Genomic DNA, 11,406 nt, shown 5'->3' with positions numbered 1-11,406 from the left:
ATACAAAATACATGCAAAAATAATAATACAATACTAACTGATGGGTGAAAAGGAGAGCGGCTAACGCAATCCCTACATCAATGATGGTTAATGGTTAATGGTTAAAAGCAAAATAAATATGCTAGACATCTGTCATGTAGCACTATAGGAAGGTATAGTAAAGGGTGATATCAGGTGATAGTTGCTATGCGTCATCTTCTAACGTTGAAAGGTTGAAGATGGGTAAGGGTTGATGAGGGAAAGGGTTATGGTGGTTTAGGTAAGGGAGTTAGATCAAGTGAAGGATATTTATGCGTCTGAGGAAGGAGAACAGGTTGTCAAGGCAGAAGCTGTGGGATTCTGTAAGGATGTCTGATATGTTGGAAGGTCGGTGAGGGGGAGGATAGGTGTGGAAAAGAAGAGGTAGGTGCTGTATTAAAGCGTGGACAGGACAACAGAATGTGTGGAACTGAAAGAGGGACATTACGTAGAGGACATAGGGGCGGGTCAGAGCGTGAAATTAGATAAGGCGTGTGTTAGGCGAGTGGCTGGCAAATACGTAAGCGTGCAAGGGCGTCTCCCCAACGCCTGTTCCTGTGAAATGGAGCTGACCCTTCCCATCGCTGTTGCAATATCAACTTTCATTCTAACATTGCGCTTTCATTCTCTCTTGTCTCGATAGGAAATACAGATGCGTATAATAGCACATATATATTGTGTGTGTATTACAGTATGTAATTTATTATTGAGGAGGCTTGACGAGAAAGATTGCCATCAGGTATACAAGAATGTTTTAAAAATTGAGGGTAATAATCCGTAGCTGGAATATGTGATAAGCGTAGTTGAGGTGATGTGCACATTGCGGCATAGCGACCCAAGAGTATCTGCCTGTTCATTGCCAGGGATTCCAACATGGCTGGGTACTATAGCAAAATCTGACAGATTTGTGACGTGTGGATAGATAGAACAGCCAGTTCTGGATCTTACAGACAAAGGGATTGGTCGAGTGCATAGACTTTATGAGAGTTAAAGATTTACGGGTCAGTAAAAATAGTGAAAGAGGAAGGGGGGATGATTATAGCGCGTCTTAAGGCCAAAAGGAGTGCATAGTTTCTATTAGTAAGGACATAGATTCAGGAGGGGGGTGTATTTGAAGGTGCGATTTTGGAAGACTACCACATGATCCAACTCCCTGAGATGGATTCTAGAACCAAATCTAAGTGTAAAACATGAATATTATCTCGAGGAAATGAATGGAGACATGGTCAAAGAGGAAATGAGTGAGAAGGATAGAGGGGGGAATATCTGAAGAAAGGAAAATTTCCTGGCGTCCATATGTGGTTGACAATAGTTAAAAGGAAGGATAGAGAGGAGAGATGGGAGGTGTCGGAGCATACGATAGTGAATACCATCAGGGCCTTCATGGGTGTTGCGGCACGACTGTAATACAGCGTTGAGTTCTGAAGAAGGAAAAGGAGCATTATAGGACTAATCAAGAGGATAGGGGTGAAGGTAAAAGGGATACAGTTTCATGATGGCTTTCATGGAGGAAAAGTGTGGGGAAAGGTGAGAGCCACTACTGGCCTGGCTGAAATAGTTGCCCAGTTCACTAGCCACAACTTCTACAGGCTCCAGAGATAGAGAGTATCTCAGATATGGAGGACAGGTGCAGGATGGGGGGGGGGGGGGGATATTCGTACAATGATTTATGGATCTCTGTCACTTGGAAAACAGCTGAAATAAGGGTAGATGTAATTAGGAAGCATAATTTTGCCAGCTATTTGTTTTACTGTTTCTGATTGTACAGCAGAGATGGGCGGATGCTCATTTAAAGGAGATAAGGGCTGATGGTTGGTGAGGGGTGCCTCGTTTGTAGCAGAATTCTTGCTGTTCCATGCTGCTCGTATTAAGTGAAAGTGCTTTGGTGCAATCCGAATTCCACCATGGAACACATTTAGAGGTATAAGGTCTTGAAGTTCGAGGAATGGCTGTATAGGCAGCTCTTAGGATCGTGGTTGTAAAACATTAGTAGCATATCTGAAATGGACGGTAAGGGGGGTGGAGGGATAGGTATCGTAGAGAGTGAAGTGAAGAGTACGCCAGTCAGCTCTATCAAAAGCATCAGCGTGGAGGATTAGGAAGTGATACATATGAAGTAGGAGAAAGGAGTACTGGGAAGTGGTCTAGAACTGACCAATGGAAATCTAAATGAAGAGTAAGGAAGTATAAAGAGAGGTCAAGGCATGAAAAGGATTGCGTATGCATGTCAAAGTTTGTGGGGCGATCTAAATTCAGAATAGATTTGTGAAGCGTTCTAGAGAGCGGCCTCGGGAGTTTGGTGGTAGAGTCACCCCACAGAGTGTGGCGGCAGTTATTGAAATCACCCAGCTACGAGTTGGAGTTGGGAAATTTCAGAGTTTCAAAAGAAAGCGCAACAAAGTCAATGGGATGGGATGGGAAGAAGTAGACTGAAATTACTGTGATCACATGCGGCGAAGAAAGATGCACAGAATAGCTGTGCACGGGACAGTAGTTTGTATGGGAGGTATGACATAAGGTGTTTTATGATGGATAAGTATAGACGAGACATAAAGGGAGTGTGGGGAAGAGATAAAATGGTAATTGGAAATTAGAATAGGAGGATGTGTGAGGAAAGTCTCTTGGAGGCAGATAATAGATGGAATATAAAAAGCAAGGATATGACGTAGGTCTGGTCTGTGAAAATGGAAACCCGCGAATATTCCAATGTAGGAGAGCTACATCTTATTTTATGAGTGAAAGCGTCAGTACGCATTGGGGAATCTGGGGGGGAAGGAACTAGGGGGTATAAAGGAGGGGTATCAGGAGGTAGGGAATCTGGGGGAAGGGCATTGTTGTGACATGAGTGATTCCCGTGTGTATCCGGGGAGGGAGTGAAAAGGATAGAGGGGATGGATGGAGGGAGAATGTGCGTATAGTTTGGGGTTGAAGGGGGTGGGTTGTGTTGGGAGGGAGTAAGAGGAAGTGGTGTGGGGGAGTATTAGTGGTAGGAGGATGGATATCAGGAAGGATGGATAGTTGGAGTTGAAGGGGGGGTGTTGTCTTGGGAGGGATTAGTAGGAAGGGGTGTTGGGGTGCTATGAGTAAGAGGGGGATGGATATCAAGGAGGATGGGTATCAGGTGGATGGGTATCGGGAGGATGGATATCAGTGGTGGACGGTGTTGAGAGGGAGTAGGAGCTGTGGTTGAGATTGGGGTGTCTGGATTTAGATTGGCAAAAGAATTGGTCTGAGGAAGGTAGAATGTAGAAGTGGAAAAGGGGACATCTTGGGGTGGAGGGGGAGGGGCTGAGCGAACGATGTTACTAGAGTATGGAGTATGAGAGAAACCTTGTCAACGTGCTTTCTGTCTGGCTTCACGTAAAGTGAGACCATTTTTGTATCTGAGAGTTGCTACCTCAAATTCAAAATACATTATAGGGAGCGCCGCAGTTAGCACATGTACGTGTTTGTGCTGAGCAGTTTGATCGGTTATGACCAGGTGGGCACATATGGGTCATCGGTCTGTGGAACAGCAGTGTTTGGCAGGATGTCCAAAGCGCCAACAGTTTTGACATTGACGGGGAGGGGGTTTATATGGTCGAACAGGGAGTGATTGGCCATCAATGTAGATACATAAGGGAAGGGCATGTGTACGGAAAGTAATTTGGGTAATGTTGGTCATATTCTTTCGTTGACCTCTAGGAGGAATGGTGTAGCATTGTACTGATTTCACATCTTGGTATTTGAGGCATCCTAATAGTCTGACCAATCTTTGGTATCGACTGGGCAGTTTACTGGGGAGAGAGAGAGAGTTCCGGTACAAGTATTAAGGGTTGGATGAGGTTCTGCAGGAATGGGATTGCCAGAATGATCAGTTAAATTTGATAGTCCCATAGATTCAGTTTCTGATCTGACTGTTACAAGACGGGAGCGATCGCGTCGTATAGAAAGGGACTCTGCCCACTTGTTTTTGGAGGCATTGTTGAAGGAGAAGAGCGTTGCCTGAGTAAGGAGCTGTAGAAGGGATCACGGAAAATCGGTCCTATTTAGCTGGGCTAAACAGAGTATTTAAGATATCTGTAGGGTTGGTGGTGGTGGATGGTCGGGGACGTGTGGAGCAGGGAGTATTACGGAGTGATGGAGAATTAGGCTGTAAGGTAGTAATAAGGAGGGATGGGGTGCTTGATGAAGGTTGTGAGGGTAGAGTTGATGAATTTGAGGAAGTTGGGAGGGTAGGAATGTCTTCTAGAGATTGAGTCTGCTTGGGTGGGTAATGCACTAGTAGGCATTGAGGAGTGGGTAGTATTTTCAGTGCTCGGAGTCGTGGTCAAAGGAGAGCCTGGGGTGGGGCTATTTGATAAAGGGGCAAGCCTCATTGCCCCCAATAAGGGGATTACATATTCATTACTGGTCATGGGGAACCTTGATTATATAAAACGGCATAAACGGTCCACCCTCATGCACTTGAAGGTAAGGGCTAGACAATTAAATCGGGAGTACCGTGCCCATAGTTCCCGCAGGCCGTTCAGGACTGGCACAAGGTCAACCTTTCATCCTTTCAGCACGGCTCTTACACCTTAAGAAGTAGATAGTAGGAGGAGTTGGAGAAAGGACGGAAACAAAAAGCTGGAGGGGGAAAAGACCATGCAAAATTAGTTGAGTCGAGGGCTGAGGCCCTAGGCAGGGGAGATCCCTGTATTGGGTCTCAGTCTTCGTCTCCTAAGCCCCCCCACGACAACAACGGGCAAGGGATTAGGCGGGGGGGGGGGTACATAATTGATTCAAAACCCATCCCCGAGAACAGTTTTGAAAGTATTGTCATCAAAATCACATATACAGAATACTATGTCAAAATTCTATGTCAATTGTGTAAGTCAGGTCTGAATAAGGTATCCAGAGTACTGTCAGTTTTATAAAGTCGTTATTAAGTCGTGCAAAGCACAAGCACCCCCCACCCCCACCCCATGAGAGAAAGAATGAGAGAGAAATCACGAGAGAGAGAGAAAAATCAATAGAGAGAGAGAGAGAAATCAAGAGAGAGAGAGAGGGGGAGGAGAAAGAAAGATAAAGAAAGCTTACCTTCCAACCATTGTTATTGTTGGTCGCTGATGAGCTGTGGAGGAGGGGGATAGGATAAAGAGGGTAAGTGGGAGAGCAGAGGAATGAGTAAGGGTAAGGGAATTGGTGGAGGGATTTCGTCATTTTTTCACCAGATCAAAGCTCAAGACATGACCAGCCCGATCATTTATACATTATATTCAATATGCGGCCTTAAACAACAACCAACACGTCCTTATATGACTATTAATATGACAGCAAACCGAGAATTTTGTAACTACTGGGGTTCGTCCTAAGAAAAGAGTTAAGCATTTCTTTAGGGACTAAAGGCTGGTGAAACAAGCGGTGACTTTCAATTCCATGTATACTTGATGTATGTTGATATCATCCTTTTGTAAATGACTGGCTGCCCCCCCCCACCCCAATATCATGCCAGTTGTTGTCGTGGGGGAGATGGGGGAGGGCTTAGGAGACGAGGGTTGATACCCAATGTGGAGTATGCTCCCCGTCTTGGACCTCAGCCCTCGCCTCAAATTATTTTGAATGGTCTTTTCTTCTCCACCTTTCCTTTTTCTTCTCTCCATCTCCTTTCCACATCCTACTGTGAAAGCCATGCTGAAAGGATGAAAGCCTGGCTTTGTCACTCCTGAATGGCCTTCGTACTCCGTTTGCTAGTTCCTCTCTACCTTTTTCACTACCATTCTAACTTACAGCGCTCTACAACCTTTGCCATCTCATATTGTCCGAATCGTTAACTCATTTTTAATCTTTTGTCGCAATACTTTGTCATAATGCTGTAAGACCTTCCCTCGAGAGCTTCACCCCATTGGTTGAATAGACTTATTTGACGTGTAGTTTTCCTATTGTCCTGGAGCAACTTATCTGCCGGTTTCATGGTGTGTCAGATGTAGATTAGTCTGGGAAGAGATTGTGTCAGATGTGGATTAATCCGAGAAGTAAGTGTTGTGCTGAAATAATTGAAATCACGTTTCATCATTTTTTTCCTTATTTCTTTTTCTTTCTTTCTATGTGTAACTTCTTGTAAGAATACCCAATTTCTGTATATCATGTCAATTATGTTTCTGTATTATCTTTGTAGTGGTTTATAACATGTTTTACTCCCTCAATATACAGTAGCTGACCTTCATATCATGATAATACCTCCATGATTTTCTTACAGGGGCCAATCAAATCATATGAAATGTAGCACTTAAATCTTTCACATTCCATTGATAAATTTTGGATTTGCAGATCAAGAGAATGAAGACATGAATGATAATAAAAATGGAATAGTAATAACTATATTTCAAGTAAGTGGGGGGAAAAATGTATAATATGAATGAAGTTGCAAACAGATATTTCACATTAAGTTAATATTTTGGCTTCATTCTGTATGTCTCCTAGTTCAGAAAATAAAAATTACATCCTGAATTCCTTTAGCTTGATTATTATTCAGGTGAGATTTTATAGAGATTGATGCCTTAACTTGCTTTCCTTCTGGTAGTTACATATTACATAAAATTGCTTTCCTTCTACATATTACGTATAATGCGATTTTCATTTTCAGATATGCCATTAATTATTTTTGTATTTATTTTTCGTGAAAAAACTTTGATTACAATATATAAACCATTTTAGAAGCTATTATTTTATTTAACCATGGCTGTTCTCAGCTATAATATCAAAACAAATGATACTTCATCCCTGTCTCTCATTTGGTCATGTAAGCCATCAAGAGCTCTCCAAGCAAAAGGCCTAGAACAAACTTTCACGTAAATAAAAAAAGACAACAATAACTACCGTGAAACTAAATGCAATAAGTTGACCATACAAATGCAATTGTTGAATATGGTCTTAATAGGACATAAAATAGAGATTTACAAGAGAGCATAATTTATTTATGAAAATGTTAGCGGCAAATACAGTCGGTCTTCCTAACAGCATTTTCCACCGGGTGCAAGGTGATAGCCAGTGGACAGTACCTTTGCTTATAGAAACCTACATTGAAAACTCAACCAAGGAAAATACACTTGTAAAACAATGCCAAAAAAAGATTACTCTCTCTCCTGACTTACATACGCAAAAGTTCATTAGATATGATACAAACTACACATTATGCAATATTGGCCAGATAGTCCTGGACCTCAGCTGGTGTCAGTCTTCGGAAACCCTGAGAGTTGCAGATGCCGATTTCAATGTTGTCACTGCTCATTTGTCCCTCAAAGCTTTCCTTCAGGGTAAGAATGGCAGTGTGGACGGCATCATCCAACTCCAAGTCTTCATTGTATCTGAAGCAGAGAGACTCATTTATAACAACAGTATGGGATCTTTAAGCTAATTGATGTTGTATGGTCTATATCACAATTCACTGTTACTACAGATGTGCAGCACCATTAACTTCTTATGCAATTTTCAACATCCTGATAAATCAAGGAAAAAGGTAAAGAGCACACATCCAAGAGAAAAGAAAAAAAAAAGAAAGTTTTTTTTTTTTTTTTTTTTTTTTTTTGAAAATGTTTTTTTTTTTTTTTTTTTTTTTTTTATACCTTTGCTCAAGGAATGTTTTCCCATTAATGAAGTTCTTGCCCATGGCTGTGGCTTTCCAGGGGAAGTAAGCCCCCGAGGGATCGCACTGGAACAAGTATGGCCGATCTAGATCCCAGCCACATATGAGCAGGCTCACACCAAACGGCCGCACACCGCTGTAAAGGTATTTAATGTACATATTATATTACTCCTATTCTGATGAAACAGTCACTTTAATAAGATGGCCTTCATTATCTACTATTAAAGATTTCATATAATGCATCAACATTGTCTTTTGATATTTCAACTAATATTTGAAGTGGATAAAATGTAAAAACATATAATTAATAAAAAAACTATATAATTAATTAAAAAACTATATAATTATAAATGTATTATTATATTAGGAAAGAAAAGAGAGAGAGAGAGAGAAAAAATCTAAATTGGAAAAAAAGTAACAGGAAATAGCTATCATCATACTTTGTTTATTCTTTTTAGTCTTTTTTATACGCTCATATAGTTCCACTTTCCCAGAACAATGGTTCATCAAACATGCATTCTAGCTACAAGTCACCCCCACTTCCAGTATTGTTGCAAGTTCCAAGAAACCTATTTCAAGTTATATAACATTCAATAAAAACCATACATTTTAAAAGGTTGTTCAGGTATGGGACCCAACTTTTTCTTTCCTTTCTTTCTGGCCGGGTTATTCACGTAACTTGTTACATATACTTGTACATTCAGTGAACATACAGTAGCTAAACTACAACAGAAAATGCTTACCCTGACTGTGTGTACTCCTGCATGATTGCTGCCAGACGTTGTACTAACTGTGGGGTGGGGATGGGTTCTAAGTATGTGCGGTAGTACTGCTGAGCAACTTTCCTTGCTTGACGAACCAGGAGCCTGTAGTCAGGGCCCATACCTAGAAAAAAGCACATTATAACTTTGAATTTTGTAGTGGTAAACATAATGTGATGTATTTGCTAAGAAAAGGAAGGAAGGAATAAATAAATAAATAAGAAAAATACAGATGAATGTAAGGTATCTATTATTACCATACCCAGGAATAATCATTGTCATGTTCATCTAGATCAAGGGTTTGTATCTGGGGTCCATGGATGTGTTTCAGGGGGTTCAATGAGGTTCTGAAGAAACTCAGGATTACTTTTTGCTTACAAAGGATTTTTCTATTACTATTAGTATTATCATTTTCTAATATATTATTTACTTTAAAGTATAATAATACTATGTGTATCTCATATTTAAGTGACAATCAAATCTCAATAAATACATTATACTCATTGCATTCAAAGTTTATGTGAAAATTTCTGGGGAAGGGGATCAATAGCTTTTATCTGATTTGTCAAGCTGATAGATCTGGTTGTCATGGAAATCACAGAGGCGAAAATATGGGCAGTGGGTTACGTTAGTAGCCAACATCCTGGGCGTGCAGCGCGCAAGCATCCATGAACAGTGACAAGACTCTGCGCTGCCCCTTTGCAAAATTATTATTGTTATTATAATGATTATTATCATTTTTTTTTTTTTTTTAGATATTAGCCATTTTGCCATTTTCCAATGTCAATACTAGTCTCTTGATTTGCTTTATCCAGATGGTAATAGCTTATTTTCCTTGGTTAGACTCTATATCATCTCTCTATCTAGTAAAAAACTAAGTGAAAGAGTTATTTGCGTCATATACCTTATTTTTCCGTAATTCTTAATTTTTCGCAATACAACCTGCACCACTGGTCACAGCGGCCCGGAATATGACGTGCAGCATGGAAATGGTGTACTCCCTGGAGCCACCCCTCTTCCAGTTATTGCTTATGCACATCACATTCGACATTTGTTTATTAATGGGATTAATGCCAAAACCCCCTTCTATGCACCAAATAAGTCAAATTACACCCCAAGAGATTCGTGCACTGATAAACTATACATACAGCATTGCACATTCAAGGGAGCAGAGCATTTAATTTCACATTTCCAGTATGATTAGGTACTGCAAAGGAAAGGGCACCCACAAAAGCTTTTGGCAAATATAATTTGCAAATTCAGTAAAAAAAATACTGTAAAATTTAAAGTGAAAGCCTTACTAGAAATTAAATTATTCACAATGTTTTTTCTCTCTTTTAGCATGAGTTCCAAGAGCTTCAACATCTTATTCTCTTATATTAAATAATCCATTATGGATGATTCTCACCATACTGAAAAAATCCCTTACCAGGATGTTTATGGATCAGTTCTTAATACCTGGAGGTCAGAGAACAAACAAACATGACCATGTTGGAGACCATCTCAAAAATATGCTTTTCACAAGCCCGTCATTTTTTTCTTTTTTACACAGTACAGAACTATATTCAATTTATACACATTAGTTGACCAAATCATCCTATAATCAAACTTGACCAAGTCTTTTCCCATCTGGTGTCTGCCAAATGGTGCACCAGTATGTATGAACCTGGCCTGTTCTATTTGTTTTGATAAATATTCATTTGTGTGTTCACCTAAAAATTTAAGAATATCACCTATTAACCCTCTTGATCTGGACGACATGACCATCACATGAAAAAATTTGGCGCGAGGGGTGGGTGACATGAACATGCTCTCATGGGCCATGGGTTGGGTGACACAAACATGTTGTCTGGAGCAAAGGCCAGGGTGATGGAAAATATTTACCACCAGTGCACAAACATCTTTGAGGGTGATTAGATTCATTTGGGGTTTGAAAAAGGGACTTCTGTATTATTCCCATTGAGCAATGAGTATGGAATGTAATATCCATGAGCCATAGCTGGAAGAACGCTGGTTCCAGTGAGGACACCATTTCCATATTCAGCATCCTATTCCTGGCTGCTGTGACCAGTAGTGCAAGTTGTATTAATGAAAATTGAATACTGAAGAGGGGAAAAAAAAAAAGAAAGAAAGAAAGAAAAAAATCACTGAATTATTTACTCCTTACAGATGTGATTGAGAGTCAGAGCAAGGAAAACTTCAATTACCATCTAGATAAAGTAAAACAAAAGAAATATGGATATTGGAATATGACAAAAAAGCTGAAAACACTTCACAACATAGCAAAGAGGAGGCATAGAGTCTTGTCACTGTACATGAGTGTTCTCAAGTGCCTGGCCTGTACACCACACACCCGGCAGGGCAGCCACTTACATAAGCTTAATACCCGTAATTTGGTCTATGTGACTCCTGTGAAGCAACTGGATTCAAGCAGTTCCACAGTATTTGTAAGGTACTCATCACTGCATTTTTGCTACTGTAGCACCAGCTGAAAATATTCTGGATACAAAACCCATAAAATAACCCAATAAAGACAAGGAATATGGAACAACATTCATCTCCTTCATTCTGATAATTGGGGTTCCATGCTATCCGACTCACCACTGTAAACCATGCCAATGTGGTCTGTGATCATCTCCACCTTGATGATGGAATGTTCCTCCACCAAGATGGACTTGTGCTTCTTCTCTGTGGCGAGAACAACTCCATCCTTTGCTTTGATGCCCACGGCCGGTGCTCCTGCTGCTACGGCTGCCAAGGCATATTCTATCTGCACCAGCTTCCCAGATGGGCTGCAATATATAACACTGGGTCAATTTACTGTCTTCATGATTTTATGCAATTATGTAATAACTTTTTTTTGCTGTAAAATATCCCTATTCTTCTCTGTAAATGAGTATTTTTTTCTTATAGTTTTGAAAGTCTTTATTCATGGCTATAACACACTAAAGTGGAGACACTTTTTTTCTCCTGAATATACCCTGTTGAAACTACCACCTATTACAGTATCTCCCTCTTTAT

At 40.4% G+C, this 11,406-nt stretch overlaps 1 protein-coding gene across 1 annotated transcript; it reads right to left on the bottom strand.

Moving 5' to 3' along the window:
• Nucleotides 1-6,934: 6,934 nt before the first annotated feature.
• LOC138862992 (proteasome subunit alpha type-2-like) lies at nt 6,935-11,197 on the bottom strand (the record flags this gene model as incomplete). The annotated part of the gene is made up of 4 exons (XM_070126442.1): nt 6,935-7,346; nt 7,605-7,760; nt 8,368-8,509; nt 10,987-11,197. Coding segments are annotated over 4 exons (684 nt in total), but the record flags the coding sequence as incomplete, so codon positions are not given.
• Nucleotides 11,198-11,406: the final 209 nt, after the last annotated feature.

The sequence above is a fragment of the Penaeus vannamei genome, chromosome 10 (assembly GCF_042767895.1).
Source record: "Penaeus vannamei isolate JL-2024 chromosome 10, ASM4276789v1, whole genome shotgun sequence".
Taxonomy (NCBI): Eukaryota; Metazoa; Arthropoda; class Malacostraca; order Decapoda; family Penaeidae; genus Penaeus; species Penaeus vannamei.
The sequence above is the reverse complement of the archived record's forward strand: the minus strand, read 5'-3'. Positions and strand labels throughout refer to the sequence as shown.